The 27,310-nt window shown below is 38.2% G+C and overlaps 1 protein-coding gene across 1 annotated transcript; it reads right to left on the minus strand.

Moving 5' to 3' along the window:
- Positions 1–3,489: 3,489 nt before the first annotated feature.
- Positions 3,490–19,086, minus strand: RBP2 (retinol binding protein 2). The gene is made up of 4 exons (XM_032119801.1): positions 12,653–19,086; positions 9,642–9,820; positions 6,628–6,729; positions 3,490–4,880 (listed from the first exon to the last, which is right to left on the minus strand). Exons 1-4 carry the CDS (start codon positions 12,723–12,725, stop codon positions 4,827–4,829), a joined length of 408 nt encoding a protein of 135 aa, XP_031975692.1. The 5' UTR covers positions 12,726–19,086; the 3' UTR covers positions 3,490–4,826.
- Positions 19,087–27,310: the final 8,224 nt, after the last annotated feature.

Here is a 27,310-nt window from a genome sequence, read left to right on the forward strand (position 1 = left end):
TGTCTTCTAGTGGGAAAAAAATTTCTAAAGAAATCCTTTCTATCAATCTCTCCCCACTATAGCAAAATATATACCCTTGCTTAAAAGAATACAAATAAATCTTATTAAGCAACTTTTTTTTTTTTTTGGTTAAATTTTGCCATCAGATCTTGAAGTAAATGCTGATTTAAAAACCTCAGACTTCTTGCCAGATGGCAGTGGAGTATCTTTCACAAGCAGCAGAGCATCCAGGATATCCATGGCAAATTTGAAAGGCATTCTGTGCATATCTGGGTGACCCTCCAGAACTCCATGGAAATACAGCACTGTAGGGCCTGGCCATAGAACAGAATTGGTAGGAGTAATAACAGCATTATTCTACAGCCTCTGCCTGCAGGGTTGCTCTCTTCTTTTAGCAGTCAGCAATAAAATGCTTAAGTTTTTGGAAGAAAAATTGGCTCAATGCAGAGATTTTTAGAAATTCCACTATAAACATTTGTTGCACACAGCTTTGTCATTGTCATTTGAAAAGTCCAGTAACAGGTAGTGGTACTGATTCTTTCCCCAGTACTGTACTCACTAGGAAGTGCTTTTGTGTTGTTCAGGCTTTTCTGTTCTGGATGTATTGGGTTTGCATGGCCAAGCTTTGGTAGCAGGGGGGCTACAGGGGTGGCCTCTGTGGGCAGCTGCTGGAAGTTTCCTCCATGTTCGGCAGAGCCAATCCCTGGCAGCTCCAAAGACAGACGTGCCTCTGGCCAAGGCCCGGTCAGTTAGAAATGGTGGTAACACCTCTGGGATAGCAGATTTGAGAAGAAAGAAAAAAGTTATTGTACAGTTGTAATTGTGGCCAGAGAAGAGTGGGGTGAGAACACGTGAGAGGAACAGCTCTGCAGACACCAAGGACAGGGGAGAAGGGGGCAGGAGGTGCTCCAAGCACCAGAGCTGGGTTTCCTCTGCAGCCCGAAGTGCAGCCCATGGTGAGGCAGCTGTGCCCCTGCAGCCCATGGAGGTCCACAGGGATGCAGAGATCCACCCATAGCCCATGGAGATCCTCAGGGATGCAGAGATCCATGGTGATGCAGAAATCCACCTGCAGCCCATGGGGATCCTCAGGGATGCAGAGATCCACCTGCAGCCCATGGGGATCCTCAGGGATGCAGAGATCCACCTGCAGCCTGTGTAGGAGCCCACGCTGGAGCAGGGGATGCCTGGAGGAGGCTGTGACCCCGTGGGAGGCCTGTGGCAAGAGGGGCCCGGCTCCCAGGCTGGAGCAGCCTGTCCTTGGAGGGCTGAGCCTGTGGAAGAGTGACCCACACTGCAGCAGTTTTGGGAGGACTGTTGCCCATGGGATGGACTCATGTTGCAGCAGTTTCTAGGGAACTGTTGCTCATGAGATGGACTCACGTTGGAGAAGTTCATGGAGAGCTGTCTCCAGTGGGAGGGACCCCATGGTGCAGCAGGAGAGGGACTCCTCTCCCTCAGCAGTGGGAGAAGCCACATGTGATGAACTGACCATAACCCCCATTCCCTGTCTCCTTGCACCACTGGGGGCAAAAGGTAGGGAAGGAGAGAGGGGTGGGAGGATGGTGTTTTCAAGATCTCATTTTATTTCTCATTATCCTGCTCTGTTTTGTTAGTAATAAAGTCAATTAATATTAGAAATTTAAGCCTGTTTTGCCCCTGAGGGTATCTGGTGAGTGATCTCTCTCTCACAATCCTCATCTCAACCCATCAACCCTTTGTTGTTTTTTCTCTCCCCTGTCCAGCTGCAGAGGGGAGTGAGGGAGAGGCTTTGGTGGGTTCCTAGAATTCATCCAGGGTCAACCCACTACACTGGATCAGAAGGTTGCTGATAAATTCCCTACCTGGGGCTGTATTTGAGCAATATTCTCTGTGAGGAAAAGAATCCATGCAAATGGTAATCCTTCAAAACAGCTGAGACAGCACTGCGTGCCAGAGGGCTGAAAAAATGTGAATGAATATTCTTTAATTTACCAGCAAGGTCCGTTCCTCCAGCGCAAGTATTTAATCTGCTGACAAGGAGATAAGGGACTTTGAACAGCTTAGAGACCAATCTAACATCACAAATATGATACAAACAAGGATACCTTTAGAAGTAATTATAATGCAGCATAACGAATATCTCCTCTGTCTCCAGCACTGGGCGTACAGTTGTAAAGGAGGATGCAAGTTCTTGCATATCAGTACATGTAAAAACAAAACGTTGTTTTGGAGACTAAAAAAAGCTTGCATATTTTCTCACTTCCTGTTAAAAAGTCTGAAATTTTCATTTCCAAGATAGGTAAAAAATAGGGTCGGATCCAGTTTTCTCCTAATCAAAGTCTACTTGTGCTCAATCACCTACTTCCTTTACTTCTGAGCCATAACCATTAGTAGAACTAGTGAGCATAATAAGAAACCAATTGAAGAATGTTTGCTTTCCCTCTTCAAACTCATCATTTGTGAATTGATGATAGTTGCTTGTGATGTATGAAACATTTTCTTTGGATTTATGATTTGGTGTGAATTTACAAATCCCTGCATTTTGCAGACTTACGCCTGCCAAGAATCAACTAGGAGAAATGTCACTGATTAAAACATGCACATTTTGTTTCCTAGTGATTATGTTCTTCTGATAATATTTTGAAAGCTTAATGAACTGTGGTACTTCTTGTCCTTGTAACTAGCTGAGACTTAGAAATATGAATTAAATACATATCTACTGAAAAGTCCAGGTCAGGGCTGAATAAGACAAAATAAGGAGTTTACTAACTCCAAGTGCAGTTTCTTCTGCACAAACTAATATGAAAGCATTGCTCAGGCAAAGGACACAGGAAGTTTGATACAAAGTCAACTTTTATCAGGAGAAGCAAAGTCCAATTAATAAAAATATCCTTACATATGCACTTCTATGCCTGTCATGATTTAACTCTGGCAACTAAGCACCACACAGCCATTCCCTGAGAAAACTCCTGGGCTGAGCTAAAGACAGTTTAATGGGAAAAGAAAAAGTGGCATGCACAAGCAAAGAAGAACAAGGAGGTCATTCACCACTTCCCATGGGCAGGTGTTCAGCAGGGTCCATCACGTGTAACAGTTCCTTGGGAAGACCAAGCAATTACTGGGGAATTCTATCCCAAACACAACAGTTTTCCCTCTTCCTTCTTGCAGCTTTATATGCTAAGCACGATTCCTATGGTGTGGAATGTCCCTTTGGCCAGTTTGGGTCAGCTGTCCTGGTTCTGCTCCCTCCCAGCTTCTTGTGCACTCCTCACAGGCAGAACATGGAACCTGGAGTCCTTGACTGAGAGGAAGCACTAGTTAGCGACTACTCAACTATTATCAACATTATTCTCATACAAAATCCAAAACACAGTGCAGTACTAGCTACTAAAATGAAAATCAGCTCAATTGCAGCTGGAACCAGGATAATGTCCATGGCCATATAAGTATTGGTGATACATTAATCAGATTTTTGCAGCTGTAACCTGGTTGTCAGCTGGGAGACTCCTTTCCTATCCTGAGCTATTGACATTGAGCGGGCTAAGGAGCAGGTGGAGATGAAGAGAAAGCATATGTTCTTCCATTTCTGCAAAAGTTTTTAAACATATTTTCCATACTTCCCTACCACTGATCTGTTTAGCGGATTTTCACTCCTCCCATACTAAACAGAGGGTGGGGGCCTATGGACATGAGGGAACTTACCAGTGCCAAAGCTGATGTGAAAGTTTTTATATCTGAAAGGCAAGGTTGTAGGAAAGACAGTGTATTTTATTAAAATAATTCATGTAGTTGGGAAAAAGCAGATGAGCTTTTGGGCATACAAGCTCTTCTGGGAAAGGTGTGCACACATTTTGTTGAATAATACAAGTTTCTATCTACTGAAGTAGTGTTCATCATCCATAACTTAACTTAGTGTTCAACGTCCATAACTTAAACTTGCCTTTAGCAAAGAACATGAATTCTTTTGAAAAATCCTGAATAAAACTGAGAAGAGTTGCATGGAAAAGACTTTTCTTTTTACAGTCTCTGAAAGGTGGCACAAGGTGAAGATTACAGCATGCTGGGTACTCTTTATGCACAGAGTACATGCAGACTGTGTATACTCTGCAGTTTTCCTCTTACAGTCCTATGTGTGCCTTAGTTTTCACACCACGGAACAACTCTTCAATGTAGAGTTTGCTTCAGACAGCAGATTTATCCACTGGGATGATTATTAGGGTGCCAGTTCTAACTGGAAGTTACAGCATTGTCATTGATCCATGTTAGGATCATACTGAGGAGCTGCAGCATTTCACAAGGGCCATGAGATATTTATGGTGATAACCAGTAGCAGCTTTAGACCTGGGACATTCAAGGGAACAATCCAGATGTGAAAGGACATGTATTGTGCTCAGTGAGGCATTCTGTTGCCTGAAACTGTGGACTTAGTGATCCAGGACTAAATTAAATAGAAACTGTCCAATGATTATCCAGTATTACTCAGTCATCCGAAGAGATCATGATAATACAGCACTATGGAGAGATAGACTGTGATTGAAATAATTGTGGCTGTTAATTTTCAGCCTTGTTGCTAACGGACATTCCTCTGGAAATGATTATAAAGATGTAGGGAAGCATTATTTGAAAGACAATTACTTTTATTTAACTCCAGATTGAAAGGCAAAGGAATTTATGAGGTTTGTAACTGATGTTATTTCTATAAAGTGTGCTTTTTCCATAAACAGGCACATAATATATTCACATAGCAGTGTCAAAGGAATGAAAATCTGGCTTCATTCTTCTTTTTAGACAAAACATAATGGCATAACATTGTGATGAAGATCTGGGAGGATTTCTGCTCAATTTTAGTTCTTCTTCTTAAATGTCTGATGGCACACCTGGTCTTCACATGTCAGTTCCTGCAGTATTAAAACAAATAGTAAGTATGTAGTGGTAGAAGTTTTATTTTGCATATATATCAGATCCCACCAGAAATTGCTACAACTGAGCCACTACATTAAAAACTTATGAAAAATTGAACAGTAAGAATAGTGTATTATATGTAACCAAACAGCAGGTATGCACCTCATGTTGCAGTAATTAGTTTTTGATACATGAATTGAACTCTAAGAAGAATAAACATGAAAAATGCATAAAAATTGTGCTTTAATTCAAGGCTTTTTCATGCTCTGTTGTTAAGACAATATACTGTACGAGTTTATAATTCATGTTACCTCAAAATTCACGAGAAGCACTGAAACAAGGAAATAAAAAAAAAAAGAGGAATGCTTTAAAAAGATGATTTGCTTCAGAGGTGTGCCCAGCCATTTCTCAGGGGCCAGAACAATGCACCATTGCTGCCCAGTGCTGCCGCTGACCTCTTAAAGGCTGGCACAGCTGCACATTGCAATGCAGTCAGTTTGGTTGGTGTCACTAGCCAGCATTCCTGTGCCAAACAGGACTTTGAAGGGAGCTGAAGCTGGCTTTGTGGCCAGCAATGGGCCAAACCTGGAGTCCAGTTTCTGAAGACTGCTGTAAGGATCTGCTTGGCTTCTTTGTTTCCACCAGTCTCAGCCTAAATCTTGGTACCAGCATGTAGAACCTTTTAGATCAGCTTTTGAATATGTGTTCAGATGGAGCTGGAGAAGTGCACTGGACAGGTGACTTTTAGTTGGGTGGCACATTGTGGGCTTTAATTCCTATCTTTGACCTTTCAGGCACAGAGATGTGAGCCACTGGGATTGCCCACACCAAGTATGTGTAAAGTAAACTTGTGAAGGAGCAGATGTCTTGGTGCAAAGCATGGGATAGAACAATGGGCTCTTCTCAGGAATCTCTCTCCGTCCACCTCTTGTGCCATCCAATATTATCATACCCATTTCTTGATTGCTTTCCCAGGAAACTCTGGAATCATTATCATTATGTGAAATGTTCAAAAAATGAGTAGATGTGGCACTTTGTGATATGGTTTAATGGACATGGTGGTGTTCAGTCAAAGCTGGGACTTCATGATCTTGGAGGTCTTTTCCAACCTTCATGATTCTATGATTCTAGTATACTGTTATTTTGAAATCTTTCTGCACATCACTGATTGCTTGTTTCCTGCACAGGCTTTTCTGGCCTCTCTTGGACTCACTACATCTATCTTTGGGCTACAGTTTACTACTTTAGATGTTTGAATTCGTTATTGAACTAGGAAAAAATAATTGCAGTATGGGTTGTTTGTGGGATCCTCTTGAGTATCCAGGGGTTTCTGATCTGTACTACAGCACAGTCTGCTAAAATTTCATATTGCTTCATTCAGAACAAAGAATAACATTTTTCTTGCAATCTGATTGATTTTTTTTCCTTCTCTTTTTCCCTACTAGTGATTATATAAGAATGAGATTATGTTAGAGGCGCAATGTAACAGGAAGGGTTAACAGCTGGAGGGCAGTGGACTGGAGCAAAAAAACCACTGCAGGGTTACGACTTAATTTGGAGCAGGTGGAAAGAAATTGAGCATTCCTGAGTTGAAGCAGAGGGGAAATTTCCTTAGAGTTCAGAGATCAGAACTGTCTAAAGACTTTTCTAACCAGAAAAAAATAACAAATCCTTTGAAATGGAAAACCTGAGCCTATGTTGCAGCCTAAGTGATGTGCTGTGTATCTGTAGAGCAGCCCTTACCAGATGCAGGATGTCTCCTTCAATCCAGTGCTTCCAGCCCCTGTTATTCTTTTCACCTTTCTGAACACAGACCAATTTGTCACCATCCCAAGTCACCAGGCTCTGCATGAATCAGATAATTAACTCAGTTACATTAATGAGAAGTTTATGAACGTATAAAAATAATTTCAAACAATGTGAATACACAATTACAGTTGCTTCCTATCATTCTCCATCTTCCTCATTAAAAAACCCCAAAAGCATTTAAACAAAACCCAAATGCATTCAAGATGACAACAGTGTGATGATGGAAAGCTTTTGCAGTGCTTTTTTGTCATTTCCATGTGTTTCTCCACATACATGAGTATCAACTGTTCATACTAGCTAGTGAATTGTTGAGTGTGTTTACAACTACTTGTGCAATATATGCAAATTGTATTATTTTTCTTGCTGTTTAAAGCCATTAATGGAAAAATTATAGGGTTTCATGGGTGAAGACTTGAGGGCTCATAATGGCAAGTGCAGGGCTAACACCTTTTCTAGCTCTGCATAAAGTAATAAGAGGTATGTTAATATCATCTCATACACTAAATTTATTTGTATAATTTCATGTACTTTCACAAAGAAATTTAAAGGGATGTGATCATAAGCTGGACAATGTGCTGTAGCTGACCCTGCTTGAGCAGAGAGGTTGGACTAGGTGTTCTCAGGATACCCCTTCCATCCTCAACCATTTCCTGATCTGGTGTGATTCAGAGTCTATCAGCAGCACACGAGGTACTGGGTATGCTGATTCTTGTCCAGGAGCAGGATAAACCTCACTAAGGGAAAGTTCTCTTTACAGGCTAAATTGTCTATCTATAGATGTGCCAGGGTACATTCAAAGCAACTTTGTTGGAATTGTTCTACATTTGAACCCTTGTCCTTTAGGGACGTACTTAGCCATGTATCAGACAAATCCTTATTAGAGACCAGTTACAGCCCATGAAAGCTCAGTTATTATAAAGCTCCAAGTGTATTGGGAGCTTAATTCATTTTTAGTTCAGCACTGGATGATTTATTTCTCTTACGAGGGAGCTTTCCATTAATAATGAGACAAAACTCATTCCATTTCAGTTAATTTCTTTCTTATTTGCGGAATTTTCAACCTACATGCTCTTTAAATTATCCATGCCCTCTTTACATTTAAATGTTGCCTACCAATTTTTTTACCTTCATCTAACCTTAATGTGTTTGAGGCATTTTGTTAATAAAGTGACCAGAAAATAATTTTAGAGCAATTCAGAGAATAATAGCATGACATGCTTCCTTTTTCCTTCTCCTCTCTAGAAACAAATAATATGATTTGTTTAGAAATTAATATTAGGCAAAAGTAATTAAATTAGATAGGATTATAAATGCACAATTCCTTCCTTCCTTCCTTCCTTCCTTCCTTCCTTCCTTCCTTCCTTGAGTCTGCAAGTGAAAAGGTTTTTCAGAGAAAGCCAATGGCTTTGGAAGTGGTGATGAGCACTAGAGGAGCAGAAATTGATGGATTTAAGGAGTGATGAAACTAATGAGTCCTTAGATCCTTACTAATACCTTCAACTGATCTGAAGAGATGTGGGAGCAGTGTTTTAAAGCATAGACTTTGTCACAGGAATTTCTTCCACCCAGTGCCCACTGGAGGAGACAGAAAGAAAATTTAGAGATAGGGATATTCAGGATAGGTGAAAGAAATGGGTCTTACTCTTTGATGGCTTGCAGTGCAGTGAATGAGAAATAATTTGGAAGAAATCATAGGAATGACACTGCACAAAGTTAGTTTGAGAATTAAAAGTGATCCATGGTGTACAAACAATGTCTGCAGTTAAATTTGTGCCACTTCAGTGAAGGATGATGTGAGTTCAAATGCAAACATGTCCTTTATGCTGCCACTTTTCCTGTGGGAATTACCAAAACAAAACAGTTGACAGTGAGTTTTGATCTCAGCTTCTCAGAGTTTGGCAACTGCAAGCTGAGTGGCAGAATACAGGTGTGGTAATTAGCAGAGTTGATAACAGGTATATTTGGTGAATGATAAGCAAAGGAGGAAGGGGATGCTGGATTAGCACGACTCCAAAGGGGACAGTCAATGGAAATTTAAGATCTGACCTTTCTACATCTGAAAGTGTTGCTTAAGCATTTTAGGGGTGAGAAGAAAGTAAAACAGAAGCAGTATTGATACAGAAACATGAAACTGAATTCAGTAAGTGAATCAGTGCTCGTGTGTATTCTTTTCCTCCCTGACTTCTCTGAGAGAGTCTTGTTTGAATCCCCCCAGGAACTGACTCTGCCATAGGAGGTAGGGCATGGGCTACAACATGGCCCTTAATCCAAGTGTTGTCCACATATCTCCCTGAAGGGTGTCTGAACAAATGGCTACAGATTCCTGGGGAAATTCTGAGCTCTGGTTACTCTATAATCCCAAAGATAGTGAAGCATCCACTGCTGGGCCTGCTTGCCCGCTGCCTCTGCACCTACCCTGCCACCTGATCACTCCAAGCTTTGGCTCACATTTTTTCTTGTCCCTTCCTAAAGCTCCCCTAACATTAAAAGCTAAGTGCAAGTTTATTTTTAACAATGTCCAACTGTTAAACTGCCCAACTGAGACTGATCAGTGTAAACCCAGCCATCTCAAAATGAAATTTTATATTGACACAGTCCTAAATTCACAGGGATGAATCCGCAGTTTCATTAAGGAGGATATATATGTAAAAACAGACTTTTGCTAATTTCTAGATGTATCATGGAAAAGCTGGAAAAATCCCCTACTAGAAAAACATAATTAGTGATTGTCCTCACGTATCTCAGTAGCCATCCTGATTTGCATTTCTAATAAATGCTTATAGCAGGAAAGAAAACTGTCTCAGGATGCAAATTATTTCTGTTTTATAAAAATCCTCTGATGGCTGTAAAATATTGGGGTGTTACTTAACGTATTCAGCTGATTTTTGGAACTGCTGGCTCCTGGTGCGGACTGTAGTATAAACAGATATCAGATACCAGATTTTTACCTTCACCACTCGGTTATCCAGTCCCTTGGTGTGTTCTTCAAACTCCACTCCCACAGTGTAATCCAGATCATAGTTTCTGAAAGTACTGAGTGTTTTTGTTTTAAAATTGTCTCCATTTTGAACAATCTCCTTTGTTTGTTTCAAGTGTTTTGCAATCTTACGAGTTGCAAAATCAATACCTATCAAAAACCAGAAAATCAAGTGAAAATTCCAGTATTTACTAACAAAAATAAAAACCCACAGCGTTTATATTTACACATTAAAAAAAAAAATGAAGTGAAACATAGTTCCACAAATGGTGCTTTTTCCTACAACATTTTCTAGAGAAAAAGATAATTTCAAATAAAAATTACCTTGTGTTTGCAAGTATACTTTCAACTCGAGGATCTTCCACTGATAATACATTTATTTATTAACAGGGTATCTGTGGGAATTTTGTGAGCATTCAACATACAACCAATAGAGAGTAGATGCTGGTGTGTTAAATCACCCGAATTTCCAGAGCTTTTTGAGAATGTGAAACAACAGGGGCTATTAAGACTGACAGTGCCCTTTTGGCCTCACTCATACATGAAGCTATGGCATGCAGGAGTGCTACTCTCATCTTAGGCTCAGCAGCCATTCCCTTTCCTAAGCACGCAGTGGAACTCATGGAGTCTTAGGCACGTGAGGGTGCTGCTGTGTGTCCTGCAGGGTTACAGATGCTTTAGGCCACCCCTAAAGAAGGATCTCAGAATAATATATTCCTTATCAGAAATTTAGCATGTTAGAATGGGTATGTAATCAAGGGAGAATGAGTATGTAATCAAGAGGACTTGGGCATGTTACTTGTATGATGAACCTATAGTCTGTGAGAGTATACAAGAGGTTAATTAATTAACTTAAAAGAATGAAACTTATATTAATGAAAAAAGAAGCAATCAAATAAAAGCCTGAAATCCATTATTGTTTGATAGCAGGCACACAAATAAATTGCAGTTTAAGAGGAGACACATTCAAAGTCAAAAGTCAAAAAAGTATCCATGTAGAGCATTTGACAGGTCCTGTTTAATATTCTGTCAACATTTTCTGCTGTACTGATCTCCTTAACATCCTTATTTTGTTCATGATTATAAAATTATAATGTAAACAACTGCTTGGGACTGAATGCATTGCAAGTTACCAAAGGGAGCATATACATGACCATGATCCCAGTTTGCTCAGCCAACCCCCCTAATGCCAGCAGCATTACCATCTGCAGTAAATATTTCTGACCAGCTGGCAGGGAATCTTATTATGGTGCTGTATGCAAATGAAATAATCTCCCATGCTTCTGCAAGAGATTGAAAAATGGGTTTGGTTTGCTGGCCATCCTTTAGTGGTTTCATGTGTGTGTTAATCATTGTCAGCTCGGCAATGCCACTTGCTAATGGAGCCCTTTTTCTTTTGCTGGATTCATTATCCTACTTGTGAAGTACTAATCGAATTGACTAAGAGGATAGGCTTGAAAAAAATGTGACTTTTTAACATGGGGAATAATGATCTTGTTCAGTATTTATATTCAAGACTTCTTGGGTATATTTTATCTGCTGTGGTGGATTAAAGGTATCTCTGGGTCTGATTTATAGCCAGGCAACATAAAATTTAGTTCTCTCTCAGGGAAAAAAATGTCTAGACCTCTAAAGAAATGCTATTTCTGACTAATATATTAGTCTTGTAGCTCCTGGAGAAAAATCAGGGAGGTTTTATTAAAGCATGGTTTTCATAACTGCATTTTGAACAATATAAGCAATAAAAATGATATGCAGTTCTATTATAGTAGATTTAAATACTTTGTAACATGTTTATGATAAAATCAAAGTTTCTGACTTAAAGGGCAAAACTAATCTTTAATTAAAGTATAGAAATGTGTGTGAATTAATTAAAAGGACAGATGAATTAAAAAAAACCCCTCAAAACCTCAGTGTCCTTTGAATCCAAGCACATTAATACTTAAAATATCAACAAAATGTAAAATTGTGGGAAAAAGAGCAGAAGAATATCTTTTCACCCTTTCCCTGCAATTTCTTTCTGAGAATCACCTATAGCATATGCATCTTTGCAGTGTTTTTGGTGTTGAGTTTTTTTGCTTATTCATTGGCAGTTTTAAATTACTATAACTTATAGTGTATCTATAACTTTAGGTTTATATATGCAAGTATGCACAAAAATCACTTCAATTAATGTGTATCTTTCTCCTGAAATTCAAAACACTGTCCTAATCATTCTCGTTGTCCTAACCATTCTCATTTTTAATCACTCTCTCTTTTTGTGCCTCGCAGGTGTATATGCATATTATTTACAGATGCCCCTGAAGTTACTGAGTTTTTTTCCATAAATGCAGAAGCTAAAACCTATGAATAGTGAGACTTGCCTTTCTGTCTTACAAGAGCTTTGGGGAAACTGCAACTATTTTCAATTGTTGATGAATAATGATGAGAGTTTATTTTAATGTATTTATGTATTCTATTTCAATCTGAACAGATCAATCAATTAGGATTAAGGTTCTTTGGTAAAACTGGTAGAAAATCAGTTAAAGCATCAAATTTTTCATCTCTGTAACATAATTAGTTCAAAGCACTAATTAAATGATGGCATTATTTTTACTTTAGTGATATAGAATATCTTATTCCTCTTTAACCAGATTGTGGCTACACTGTTGCCATAAGTATATACCAGGAGTAAAAAAGAGCTTCTATATCTGAAAGCGTGTTGTTTTGCTTTCTCCCTCCCCCCCCGTCCCCGTCCCCCATCCGCATCTGTTTTTTCAATTATCTAAATAAAGAATAATATCTTTGGCTACAAGTCTTCATTTGCTTATACATTTAGATCATTGCAATTTTAATTACATTACAATTACTTGATTTGTAATGCCATTGGCAGAAACCCTTATGCCACAATGTACATTACAGAAAAATCTCATTAATTTTTAGAAGGATTTTGCTTATAATTGAAACATTTTCTCTTTATGTAGTCAACATTTTTCCATTTACCTAAAGCAACCATGTAGCCTTCAAAGTTTTCATTGGTTTCCATTTCCCACGTCCCATTGTAATCGGCAGGCATGGTGGCGAGAGTTTAAACCACTTCAGCTCAAGGAGTGAGACTGGAAACAATCTCTGCTAAGAGAATGTTTTATAAACCTTTTCATATCTTTTTTTTCCACTAAGGTTTATTATTTTGTAGATAATACAGTTTAAGGGGCAGAGTGATAACCCTGGAAACTTTGCTTTCATTGACAAAGTTCAGTTGAACAGCTGGCAGACAAGGAACACTTTCAGAAATTGTAGTAATACAGGATATGATTTTACAGTGACCTTTGTAAAGAACTTCTGGCTATTATGGGATACCTTTGAAATATATTGAACACAGTGGCAAATTGTACAACCCAGTTAAATTTTCCAAGGTGAATTGTCTTTTTACCTCCTTTCTACATTCACTTTTCCCTGTGAAGTGGCAGCCTTACAGAGCTGACACATCCAGAACTCCCATTTAAAACTTATGGAAGTCTTGAATGTGAAACAAATGTAAGACAGGGCAGGAAAGGGAATATTCTTGTTAAAAAATTTTTGTTTTAGTTTGATTTTCAATATATCTGCTATGTACCAATAGCTGTACTTATACCAACTACACTTTTGTAGTTTTGTTTTGTTTTAAGAGCAAGTTTAGCATATATAAAGTAAATCAAAATCAATCATAATTGGTATCAATCCTGCCCTAAAAATGATTTTTTAATTCCTCTGAAACATGTCAGTTTGCATTGGAAAGCTATTTTATACATTGTTGTGGAAAAAAACATGGATTTCAGTTGTGCAAATAAGCACATTCAGAATGTGTCAGAATGGAGAATTTGAATGTGCAGTCAAACTTTATTGGAATTTAAAGTAAGTACTAAAAGAAAATTAATTGAAGGTTTTATGTTATGGGGCTTTAATCAGTTAAGATAACTTACAGCTGGCTCTACAGAGCCAATCGAAGTGACCAAAAGTCAAAAACTTCTTGAACTCCTTACCTAACCCACCTTTTTTTTTTTTTTAATGGGAATATTATTAAAAAATGTATTAGAAAAAGTGTTAAGGTCTAGATCTTCAACTCAGAAATAAGTAAATGGAAGAGTTACTGATCTTATGATTTCTCATCTAAGCCTTTATTTTGTTAAAATTAATGCAAAATTCCACAAATGCTGAAAATTTGTACAGGGATTCAGAAAAACTCAAAACAAACCTAAAGAAAGCTGAGAGTTTCTGGGAGCTGAGTTTTTAAAATGCCTCAACTTAGGGAGCTAATTTAAGACAAGGAAAAGAAGTATCAGACAAGGAAAAGAAGTAGGAGACATGAAGAGGGTTTTCAATCAAGCATCAGGCAAGGTCATGGGGAACTGCAGTGACTGAAAGTTGGAGTGAGGTGAATTCCTGTGGGAATGCCCCCAGGAGATTACCTGCACCCTTGGCTGGAGGGTGCAGTTTGTCTGTAAGGCAGTTTATCCAGGGAAGCTGGTGATCATATCTTTACTTAGGACAAGAACGGCTTTCTAAAACGTGTGTCTCATTTCAAGCACAATTTGTTGGGCTGATCACATCTACTACTACTGTGTTTGTTTCCACTCTAAGCAATTCTAGATGAAACCATGAATGATGTCACATTGAAAGTGAAAATTAAAATCCCTTTGTTCTGTAGTGATATTATGTAATACTTATGCAATAGCTTTGATTTTATATATGTTTGTGTACTTTCTTTCTTAGCCTCTGTGTTGCATCAACATTAATAATGCATTACTGCTATTTATACATTTTATGTATATACTAAAAGGTCCTGTAAAAATAAGAATACATCAGACTGAATGTCTACAATCACATCCTAGAATCAGAGTATGTCCTAGAAGCTCAAGGTGAGATATTTTGTATGCTCGTTGATTTCAGTTCTGACGTAGTTTGCTTCCTATGTAACAGTCATTTTGGTAAGATGGGGAAGAGACTGAAGCTGTATTGTGTGACCATCAGCAATTAACATTAACAACTAATAAAGTAACAGAAGGCTCCATTGCTGTAGATATGCATAACTACGCTCATTCAGGGAGAATTAATTATGACATGAATACATCCTTTGCATAAAATATCATAACTAATTAACAGCATATAAATATACTTGTACAGCTTTTCCTGACAAAGTTTTGGTTATGCTCATCCCTTATTATTTTTTACATTTTTTCCCCAATATATGTATTTTCTAAGCACGTGTTTATCCATCATACTAAATTAGCATTTTGAGCCTTTTCAGGTAAAAATACAGCTAGGAGGTTTACAGACACTACATTTAACCAATCAGAGAACTGGCTAAGTAGGGAATTAATGAAACATGAAATATTGACTTGACAGAGTTCTGTGATACTTCATGAGCTTTTAAGGAGTGCTGTGTTAAGGTCCACAAAGAGAATATTCCATTTACGAATCAGTATCTTGAGAGACAGTACAACCTCTAACACAGTCAAATGCCTGGCTAAATCATGGGGTGCCGGGATACAGTACAGCTACTGTTCACACTATTGTTTAAAAGCCCTGGGTGGAGAGTTCTAAGTCTCAGGTCTTTGCCTTGCCAGTTACACTGACCTCAACAAAATGTTAAAATTTTGACTTATTATCCACTTGACAACTTAGAAATTATTCTTTGTGTTCTGTATTTATTGTTTTTATACTGCATACACAGAGACAAACTTTCAAAATGGCAAAACTATATTTCCTCCCCATGGAAAAAGTATATATTTAAAGAAATTAAGATAAGGTGCCCTCTCCTAATTGTCATGACTGTTTTGTTCTCAGCATCCTTTTCTTGCAAAACCACTTGCTAAAAATGAAACTCTGAGCTCATATCTTTTGTGTGAGGTTTCAACACAGGGCTAAGATTTATGGCTGAATATTGAGGCCTTGGAAATAAAGCAAAGTCATGAAAAATCAACTTAGTTCTGCTAAAAGCCTAAGTAACTTGTTCAGTCTTTATTTGTATGTGAAGAAACAAAGATGGCATTGCTTGCCTCTTTCCTCTGAGTCAGTATTGATTAGTGGCAGTTTGAAAAGAAAAGATCTCATGGAAAACACTTTGACTGACAAGACTGAAAAGTGAGGCCCAAATGCTGTTTGTGTGGAATGAGTCAACAGTCATGGATGTTACTTCCAACACTTGCCTCCAGTTCCTCCCATTGTGTCTGAGACCTGACCAGAAGAGAATTTCTGTCTAGGTAGGTGAGCAAAGTTCAGCCTTTCTTGCTATTGGAAAGAGCTGGAAGTGCATTCCCCTTGGAAAGGTTCTTCTGTAAAGCACTGTTAGAGCTCTACATGAAGCACAGAAGGATCAGTCAAATGGAATTTTTCTTGTAAACTTTTGGGCATGGTATTTTGAAGAGACGGTAACATACTTCCCACTCTGTCCTTGCCTCATTTAATTTTCCTTTTAAATGATCCAATATGCAGATATAACACAGGAGAAAAATGCCTTGTACTCCCCCGAGCAGCCTCTACACTCCTCATGCTTGACAGCTGGGACTTTTGCCTATAGTTATTTGGTTGTTGTTTAACACGTAGAAATATGGCAAACTGCGTAAGTCGTTCTTAGCAACTGAATTCCCCTGAAGGATTCAGACAGAAGCAGCATGGTCACAGACACCTATTATTATTTTTAACTTGTTAGCACATGTGCACTCACTAGGTTTATTTTTATTTTTTAGAAAATTAATCACTTGAAATGTATTCAGTGATGGCTGCTACTGCAAAAGCTGTCAGAGGTGCTATCTCACCAGGCTGGGGACTCTGTTCTGCACAAACACCAGGAGTCACATTCTGAAAACTGAAAGTACTCTGGAAGGAGGCAATCGGCTGCTTGTCAGTGTGTGATGGCCTGCAGGTCTTGGGGATTCAGCTGCTGCCCAGAGAGCTCACCAGGATGTGGCAGGAGCAGTAGGAGAGGCATGTACAGCCGGAGAGGGCCAAATCAAAAGGTGTTATTTGCAGAATGGGTTCAGCAAATACTATTTGATGGCCCACTTGGGGGTTGCCTTCCCCCAGTATTGACTGGCACTACTCTACCTTGGATATCCCTTGCTGATCCCAAGCTTTCTTGCTAGGTCAGGCACACTCAGTACAAGCAAGCCTACCTCAGTGCCTTGGAGTAGGAGGTTTGGCTTCTGACTCTTGGGCTTATTGCTTTGTTCAGGCCTGGGCCCTCCAGAGAGGGAATGGAAGGAATTTGGATGAGTTGTACATAGAGTTGTTGTCTAAACACTTATTATTTTATGTCAGTTCTTAGCTGATCTTCCAGAACAGAGATCTGCAGGAACGAACTTTTTGTTGACACCTAAGACAAGGGGGAATTCCCTCATTCACATCTCAGAAGAGGAACTTGTCTGACACCTTGTTGACAAAACAGTAGGGACACGGGATGCAGACACTGTGGGAGTACACAGAGCACACAGAGCTCACAGTTATGCCAGTTCAGCACGTTTTGTGTTTACCTTCAACTTGAGCAAAGATGCACAAAATATGTTTTTAATCATTCTTAGAAATAAAATAATTGGCTTTCAGACATTGAGTTTTCATCTTTTTTCAGTAATTTCCATCTCTCTTACTCCATCTGATTTTGGTGATGAAGTTGGATGCATATGTTACACACAGTATTAATCAAAAACCTCCCTCCTCTCTTAACTAAGGACTTTAGCTTAGCTCTTAGAGATTTCATGATGTCACTAGTGATTGTGTTACTGAGTTTGAAAACATTAAAAATATAATCCAATGGATTCTATTGTCTTCAGTACTCATTTTTATTAAGGTGGTTTTCATTATGAAATATTATGCTCTAGAGAACCATTGGCCAGTGGATAAAGCTGACTGACCTTGATTTTCAAAATAAATGGGGAATACTGAATTTATTAATTCATTAATTCTCCTGAGCACTTATTCAAAGCTCTTTATTCAGGCTTTGAGGAAGCAGATAAAAATCATCAGCCTTTGTGAAATCAGAAAAACTTAGGAGGCAACATGGTTTGGCCAAGGTCATGAAAGAAGTCACTATGCAGAGCAAGTCAGTGAGCATATCCACTAAAGTGTGCTTCCTTCTGGGCTATCTTTAACGTGGATGGAAAATCTGAACCCAGTTTAAGTGCTTTGTCATTGCCATTAAGGATGCTTAAATTTTCCCTTAAAAGATTTTTTCAGGACCTGAATTCCCTGCATGAACTATGCATTAATATCTGTGACTGTAATCTATAACTTAATTGTATCTATTCTGTGGCAGTTTTGTAATTGCAACTGCTGCTTCTTATCTTCATCAGATAAAGGTTGCATTACTTAGACATTGGACTGGAACACTGATGCATGAATTTTGAATTAAAAGAAGTCTGGGGTTTTTTCTTTGATATTTCCATGACAAGCACAATTTAGCTAAGAAAATATGTATCTCCTTTGGCTTGTTCATGCCTGACCATAAAAGCTGAAATGCCATTTTAATGCAGGGTCTTATCCATTAGAAGAATACTTTAAAGACACAAATTTGTCAGACAGAAATAGTAGTTTTTACCTCATCTGGAGAAAACTTTATAGAGATACTTTCAAATATCTTAGACCTCAAGTTTTCACATAACTCCTAAGTGATAGAATTCAATGATAGAAAGATTTTGTGACCAGTTCTAGAATCCAGATGAAAAGTTGTATAAGCTGTTGCAATTAGTGCATAGTTTTGGATTCACTGCAGCCATTTAGAAAAAGGTTAGAACCATTCTTGTGATAACCTTAAGGACTTAAAGCCAGTGTCCCGGAAGGACTGTAAATTGGGTCCAGAGCTATTGATGAAAATCCACACTAATACTCAGCCAGTTTTCTTTCACTATGCCGCTATCAGTGCAGAGCAGTTCCAGAACCGTTACGTACTCCTAGGAAAATTCCTACATTGGTGAGCGTATCTATTTCCCAAACGCCTTCTTTTTGCCATAAATCAGTTTTACTGCTTCAGATAGAAAAAAACACCAGCTCAGAAAGCCAGCAGCAAAATCTTCAGGGTAACTGAATACCATCATCCTGTGCTGTTGCATCTCTCTTAGAACGTAGGCACAAGTCATTATTTCCTGTTGATTAAGGGATGCTCTGTGTAGTAAATCTCATAAATTCACTCCGTTCACAGTGCTGTATGGTTAATCCTTTTCTGTCTGTGTCTCCAGATCCACAACAGCATCCTTTCTGTGGGAAAAGCTCTGGCTTCATTCTACCATATGCTGTTTGAGAAATGAACCAGTGTTTAACTCTCCAAGGCATCCTGGAACATTAGAAAATAATTTGTTGTAGTAAAGTGGCATTCAGATATCTGTCTGTCCTTTTGGTGAATTTCTCACTCTAAGTTGGCACTTATTTGATAGAAATAGAATTTAGGATGAAATTTTATAGTAATATTTTAAAAAAATCTAAGTCGAAAAATCCAAATAGTGTCTGCTGTAGTTAAATGAGTTGGTACACTCAGTGTTGTTAAAATGCAACACACTTGCCACTGCAAGCTGGCTCTTAAGGCAAGTGTATAATCAATCAATTTAAGAATCGTTGGGGATGGGCCAAGCAATATAATTCAGGACACATTGCTGAAGTTAAGATTTCTCCCAGACATATGACAGGATTGGTTCTTAATAGCAGTGATGCCATGTGGTTTCGGTTACTGGATGCACATGCATGGAAAGCAGGGGGAAGGAGCATTTATATCTGATTTATTGACATTGCCACTGGAAAACTGAATTGAAATAAGGAATTGATAAATATGGTAATTTCACTTTGCAGTAAAAAGTACCAAGTACATTTAATATAGAAGAAGATAAAAGAGAAAATGAAGTTTCTTAAATTGTGTATTTTAGATGAAAATTTATAGATTTAAATAGAGATATACCTATACCTATCTATATATAATATAAGAGAATGGCAGGCTGTGTTTCATAGAAGAGTAAAAGAAAAAAGAATTGAAAATTGAAAACCTGATACCCAAATATAATCTCAGATTATATTTAGAAAGGATTCCCCAGAAGTTCAGAGTAATGTTCATGATGATGTGTTTCTCTAGTTTATATGTGAAAAAAAATTAATGCGTTTATAAGGAGAGTTACTTTCAACAAAGCATCGAAAGTTACTTTTCCAAATTTACATTAAAATCTTCCTAGAAACTGAAGAACTACACAAGTGAATTTTTTTATATACTCACTGGGTTTAATAAGGTAAGGAAAGAAGGAAGGAAGGAAAAGAGTTTGCCTAGAATATTTCTGAAAGGAACTTAAGGAAGCTGAATGGATAAGGCAGAACAGCCATGTTTACCTCTGTCTTGCTAAAACTATTTGTTACTTAGTGCAAAATGAAAGTATCCACTCTGGTCTCTAGAGATTTTTCCCACCTGCCCCATTTAGACTGTATTTGAAGTTACAGTTAGTGTAGTTTATTTGGCTTTATCGTGATTTTATGGAAATTTCCAGATGATCTGAGGTTTGACCAGAGCAAAACCCGACATGGATACAAGTGTCTCCTTTTTATGAACATAGTCACAGGCTGCCAGGGGTGTGAACACAGCACAAGTGAAGTGTCAGCTTTGACTTCTGCGATAACAACCATAAAAAAGGAGTTTGAGCTAGGAAATATTTCTTCAGCACCATTAGACTCCTTATGAGGAGTCTCCCTTCATGACAGTGGGAAAACAGTCCTGTGATGAAATGAAATGTGTTACTTGTAAAAATATAGATAACTGGGCGTTTTTTTCTAACTTGCTGAACATAAACCAAAGTTGTTGCAGTAAGCTATATATCTGTTAGAATGATGTTTATCATTGCCTTTGTTGCTAGTAAAAGACAACTCTGTCAGGGAAAAGAAGAGTCTTGGTTACCAGGGTATTGTGCTCCATTGCTTTCCCACTGAAAAATGAACCTTTTGGGGAGAGGACTGCTGCACGAATTAGCTCTGCTATCAGGAGATTGAAACCAGTGGACATTTTAAGGTAGAAAAAATGTTTGTTAGAACAATATTCAGCATGAGGGGAAAAAATGATTCCTTTTCCTCCTTGTGACTATTACAGCTACATCTTCAGGCAGCAGTCCTAAGGATTCAAACAGCACCACATTGTAAGAGTGACAGTGACAACGTACAACATGGTTGGAAGGGCTGGGAGCCCTATTAACAGACAGTTGTGAGATTGCCTCATGCCTGCCATTCATTGGAATATGCTTATGGCCTTCCGAGGCTGATTTGCTATCTCTGTCCAACAATATATCCTTCACTTGCAACTAAAGGTTCTATTACTGCGTGGCAATCAGATGTACCTGAAGTTTCAAGGAAGACATCATATCATTATTATAACCTTTTCCATAGAGGCTATCAGACACACACTCACTAGACCGAGTCTCTAATTAGATGCTTTGAAAGTTTAGATTTATCAAAAGCAGCCCAAGACTGTTCCTTTTCCCCCCATTAATACATTTTCATTAGTGTCGGATCCAGCAGCTGCTGAATAATATCCCTTTTATCTACTCAGCACATCAACATAACTTTTTTCTTTCTGTCAGTGATAGCATTGTGTTTTAATAGCTCCCATATCAAGGTAGAGATCTCAGCACCTTGCAGAATCCCATTCAAGGACATTTGCAATGCAGACAGAAGATTGAATTTAGATATTTAAATATAACAAGGAAACATACTTGCATTAATCTTAACGTGGAAGTTAATTAATTAATCTTAAATATGGAAATGCCTACTTTTGAAATCCTTGGCAAAATTACAGGTAGTTTTGCTGTCTTGTCAAAAGGTAAAAAAGAAATTAAAAAGTGTTATTTCAGCAAGTACTTTCATTGTGAAAAGAACAAATAAGCACCAAAGTGACCCATGACAGCTTTAAAAAACTGAATTTGCTAAAATTAAGGAGTGCTTGCACTATAAAGAGAAGGAATATGAAAAAAGGAAAAATCTTCTTGTTCTGCCCAGCTGTTTCATCAACAATTTTTTTTGCCTGGTGGAATGTGCCTGTTGCACAACAAAACAAAATGCACTCCAAAAAAAGCTGTAGTGGGTTCAGGAAGAGCTTTACTTCACAAAGAAATATCTCTTACAAAAAGTGCTCTTTTCTGTGCATGCCTATTGCATTTATTTTTCTCTCAACTCATACAAACATATTTTGGAGGAGGATTTACCAGGCCTGATAAGCAGTGTGCCATCCCATGCCATCCTGTATTGAGGCACATGATCCAGTGTCTTGAGGTTTTATGCTTCAAGACGAACTGTAATGAACTGTTGGTCAGCTCTATAATTGAAAGCAGTACTTATTTGGCTATTGAGGATTTTGCTGTTGTGGGGCCTTTTTTTCCTTTTTGTTGTGCAAGGGGGACTTAAAAGAAGAACAGTATTTTTTATCTGGAGATATGTCCTACATTTACCTTCACTTCACTAAGATTTGGGCATTCCCTTTTCAAATTTTTAGTGTCTAATGGGTACTGAAAACCAATCACTTCAGGGGAATATGTAACTGAGAAGGTACCTATATGTCCCTGAAGTTATATAAGCTGCAGTGGGAAGTACTGCGTGACATTAATCAGATTTTCAAAGCATTTTTGTGGCTGAAGAGGGAAAAAGGCTCTCCTAAAAAATTCCAAATGATGTTCAAGCAAATTAGGTACTTTTTAACTGTTAATTTTAACTCAAAGTTAAGTACTTGGTAAGGTTTTTGAGTGACCTTCAGCACTTTAAGTACCTACTTGTTTCTTTGGTTCCCAAAATAAATTTGGAAAGACAGTAAAAAATAGATGCTTCCATGCTGAGAGGTGGAACTAGAAATGGAATTTTGTGTAATGTGATAATTCAAATGTCTACAAGGTGGACTTGCTGTGAGAGAAAAATACATTATAAAAGGTTGAACATATGTTGAAAAAAATATTATCTGAAGTAATTCTGCATTTGTGTTTGGGAGTAATTTTCCACAAGAGATGACAAGGAAAGTTTCTAATGGAAGTTTGGGGCTTTTTAGTCCTTAAGGAGGTGGAACCAGACTGTTCACAGGTTATTTTGCTAGGGAACTTTGATGTTCTACTTCTTTTCTGTTTGGCTTGATAGGGAATGAATCATCTGTTTCTGCATCATTTTGCAGAGTGTGAAATCTCATGTGCAGTTCGTGTTTGTCTGGCTCCTGAGTCAGCCCATGTCTCAGATTGGTTGAAGCCAATCTCAGGCTAAGATGGGATGATGTGTTACTGCTGCAGAGTGTTGGAAAAGTCTGTTCTGTGCTTCTGGCTGGTTTTTTTATGTATAATAGGTCTAAAACATTCAAGTAATTCTTTCAGAGTTAGAATTTATTACCAGTTCCAAAGAACTGAGGAACTGGGCGTCTATCTGTGTTTACAGCTGAAATAATGGAACATGTGTTGGAATAAAGGAGTAGTGATGACTGGCTTTCCAGCTGATGCTACTTTAGACCACATGTTGCCCTTAAGAATTGTCCTGAGAAATTTAGTGTCTCTGATGATCATTGGCATCAGTGTTACAATGGAGAGACTGCGTTACAGTGAACTACATTGTTGTACCCAAAGCTGAGTGTTTGTAGGAGCTGCTTGGTACTGTGTTTGAGTAAGTTCTTTCTGTGTTGCCGTAACACAGATAAAATGGCACTTTTCTCTCATTTTCCTCTACAAAAATAACCTTGGAAATGTCAGCATCAAGAATGGCAACATGTTTCTTGACAGGATGAGTGAAAGATCACACAGTCATTTCACAGAAGTACTATTGAATTGTGTTAACTTCCTCTGCATGCCCTTAGCATGCCCAGCTGGAGAGAAGTGTTGGAAATTGTAATGGTTATGGATGATAAGCATCAGTGTCTTGGTAAGAAAATATAACTTGAAGCATGCTGATTTCAAATTAGGGAAGGGGAGCAAGGAACTATTGTGAGTCTTGTTGCACTTGATGGAATGTGAAATTTCAGTGAGCTCTCCCCATATGCTGTGGTTATAAGCCTCACCAAATTATAATGGTGACTGCATTGCATTATAAGCACTTCCTTTTTGTAGTAAATCCACTGACTCACACTAGAGAAAAAATTGGTGGGAACATCAGGATGGAGAGGAACTCTTCTGTTTAAGTGTAACTCCAAATTTCAGTATAATTTTATGTTAGGTCTTCATCATTCCTTGTGTTTCAACTCTGCACTTCTGTACTGTTGCCTTCTGCAGCTGGAAGGGGAGGGGAAAGAAAGGCCAGTCAAACAGACATAAGAAAGCTCTGAAAGTGAGTCTAAAAGCATTTAAGGACTGCCTATCTTTGCAGTGTACTGCTGAGAATCATGTTCTGTGTATTTCCACACATGCACAAACAAGTTTTAAATGTTAGCTACTCTATAATGCTTATGGACCCATAAATAACTGCTCACGCTTCTGCTCCAATCTTGAACTGTCAAATAGCTGAACATTTACATAAAATATTTTAAATTTGGAATGCTCTTGTCACAATATTGACCTTTTAATTTGCTCAGCATTAGAATAGTGGTGTACCACAAGACAAATGGTCTCTTGTTATGTAAATAAGTGTAGAGTCAATAACCACAGACTGTTTCCCATTCTTCTTTCCTCCCTTCCTTTAATAAGAATGTTGGCATTGAAAGAGGGAATTTTATTTTGCCTCTATGGTGCAGAAACTCAATTGTCAGGCAGTCTTATTGAAGGGTTTGGTGAAGAACTGAAATGCTATTTTGCTTAACTGTTCAGTGTGGGTTCTTACTATTAGCTATTAATATAGAGAAAGTGCTTGCCCTAGTAATAAAATACATGGTACTGAAGGGGCTCTACTTTTGCTAGACAGGAGAAAATTATTTAAATAAACATTTGCTTTGAGGTTAAAAAACCTTTTTAAAATAGAAATAGCTGTACCACACGGGTAATAATCCAAGACAAATGTGCTACTGATAGAGGAAGAAAGGATGAATAGCTGTGAATCTGTTATGTGATTACAGATGAGGCTGTCCAAAAAAGAATAAAATACAAAATGATACATACTAGGATGTTTTATTAATGTTGTAATGGTGAACTCTTGCTTTTTACTGTCAAGTTTCATACAGTAGAGCCAACCAAATGATAGACATTGATGGAAGTGGATGTATCCAGGGGAGCACATCATTCATGCCATGCCGGGAGACTGCTGCGCTCCACTGCTCAGTCCCATAGGAGACTCTTTAGGAATCTGATGCACCTTCTTGTTATGAGGAATTTGTCTTCGGTCTGTTTATTTTACAATAAAACTATTACACAGATCATACTAAGTAACTCCTTCCCATCCTTCACAGTTGGACTGTTGCATAAATGTAGACTGTGACCCCAACTCTTACGTCAATTCTGGTTTCCGTGGCTTAGATTTTAAGATATGAAAGCAGCCAAGATTATACACTAGAAGGGGTAAAGAAAATCTGAGTGGCATGGACAAAACAGGGAATGGCTGTTTGGTGGGAGAAGTTACATTATAATGTACCTGTAGGTTGCAGGTTCAAGTAAACAAAAAGAGTGTTTTCTCAACAATGGAAAAAGCCTGTTTTGTTTACACTTTCCATTCACACTGCTTCTGTAGGTACTGGTCTTTCCAAACAAAATATAAAATGTCCATTGTCTGAAGGTATTGCAGTTCTGAAGAAATACAGAGTGGATATTGGCAAACCATGGCTGAAATTCTGCTGAAGATCAAGAAAATCAATATAAAGTTTGATTCCTGAGTAGCAAGCAAATCTGGATATGAATTCACTGTGAAGGTCTTGGTCACTAAGTAGTTATGAAATAGTCAGGGAGGCAGACGTTTGTCAAGTAACTGTTGAATGCTATACATTCAGCAAGGACCTATTTTATGGAGAAAGTTTTGAATTACATTTTATGATAACAGGTTGTTAAAGGTTCGTGGAAACAGCATGATTGATTTTACACACATTAATTGGAAAGCATCGTCATGGAAGCAATGAATGAACATAATTTCCTTTTCCAAGGGAAACGGTTGCTGCAGTAGAGATAAGAGGTTACAATTATAATGACAAGCAATTGAGATGATTTGAAGCAAAGATATTCAAAGTTAAATATTTCTGAAGTTTCTGTATTTTACGTCCATAAGCTGTGGAAGTACATTGTGAGCTTGCCTTTTCTTCTAATTAGCAGCAGGTTACATTGCTTCTGCTTGATAAGCCATTAGTTATTAGTATGGTGCTAAATTTGCCCTTGTACCAAATGACCCAAAGGGGAAAAGCTGTCTGTTTGATTACAATAATAATAGCTTTTAACAATTGGATTTACTTAGCTAGATGTTAATTGATCCACTTATAACCTTCTGCAAAAAGAGTTTGTGAATGTTACACAAGACTGGAGAGAGCTGCGGGCAAAAATTAGAAGACAGCTGGTGAATTAAGGGTTACGAACTGCCAAGTTCTATTGAAGGAAAATTACATTTCAAAAAAGGTCTCAGTCAGTGCTGAACATTAAAAAAAATCATGCCAAGTTTAACTGGGGACAGTGGTGTGAGCCGTCACTTTATTACAGTTACTTGTTTGTTATCTTACTCTCCTTGGGACTGAAGAGTAGAAAGATACCTGGAGGGTGTCCATTATTATGAAATCAATAATTAGAAACTTGAAGAAAAAAAGTTCTGTGTCAAATAATCTTTCAAGAAAAACAAATGACTGATGCACTGAAATTTGGCAACTGGGCTATCGTCAATCTTGTGTAAGATGATAAACAGCATTTTAAATAGGCAAGTATTTGCAATTTCCCTTAAGCAGAGCAGCAATTTAGCCCAAGATCCACAGGTTTCTGATCCTTTCCCTCTCCTACAACCTTTCTGTCATATTTAATTGTAACCAGTTTTGACTTGTCCCACTCCAAGTACAAGAAAACTTAATCCCCATGAACTGGTGGTCTGTATGTCAGTCAGCAGGGATATCCATTTAGCTATGGACACACAGTTGGCTGGCTAACACACTCTTCCAGGAGAGAAAAGCAGCTTTGGCATGTACCTGGTTGATCAGACTCAAGTATATTTCCCAGAGACTTCCTTAGGCATAAGTATTGCCAAGAAAAAAAAAAAAATACAGGGGAACTGACAGTAAATAATTTCATTCCATATCTGTAATTCTGAGTAGCATCATCCACAGCTGTTGCAATGGCAACACAAGAATGTACACGGAGAGGGAGTATTACTCACCTGTTTATCACATGGGGACACTTAAGCCTTCATGGATAGTATCTTCTGTTACTTTCTTAAGCAAAGCAAACCCCAAAACTTTAGAAAATTGAATTAGATGTCCATTACAGCACATCTGATGCTACACTCACAAGATATAGTACTATTGAAATACCATAGTTCAGAAAGTTTATCACCCCTGCTGTGCTAACTTTAGACTTTACAATGACTGTTTCTGAACCTCCTTTTCTTTATGCTGTGTCCCCACCCATGGTAGGGAGGTTGGACTTACCTGATCTTTAAGGTCCCTTCCAACCCAGACCATTCTGTGAGTCTATGATTCTATGTTAGATCAGGCTCCCAGCTTTTCTAAAAAGGATTAATAACTGCATATTTTAAAACAGTCTCTGGTTAGTAGAGGGTGGCAGCATTTGTTCCCATTTACATGTCTAAAGTGTCTCAGTC

This window comes from Corvus moneduloides, chromosome 10 (assembly GCF_009650955.1).
Source record: "Corvus moneduloides isolate bCorMon1 chromosome 10, bCorMon1.pri, whole genome shotgun sequence".
NCBI lineage: Eukaryota > Metazoa > Chordata > Aves > Passeriformes > Corvidae > Corvus > Corvus moneduloides.

Excerpts from the sequence above, each read along its gene's own strand:
- RBP2 (XM_032119801.1), bottom strand. The coding sequence starts at position 12,725 with ATGCCTGCCGATTACAATGGGACGTGGGAAATGGAAACCAATGAAAAC. Across the intron at positions 6,730-9,641 it reads TGGATAACCGAGTGGTGAAG|AGCCTGGTGACTTGGGATGG; the intron begins GTAAAAATCTGG and ends TGATTCATGCAG. Across the intron at positions 4,881-6,627 it reads AAGGAGACATCCTGCATCTG|GAACTGACATGTGAAGACCA; the intron begins GTAAGGGCTGCT and ends TTAATACTGCAG.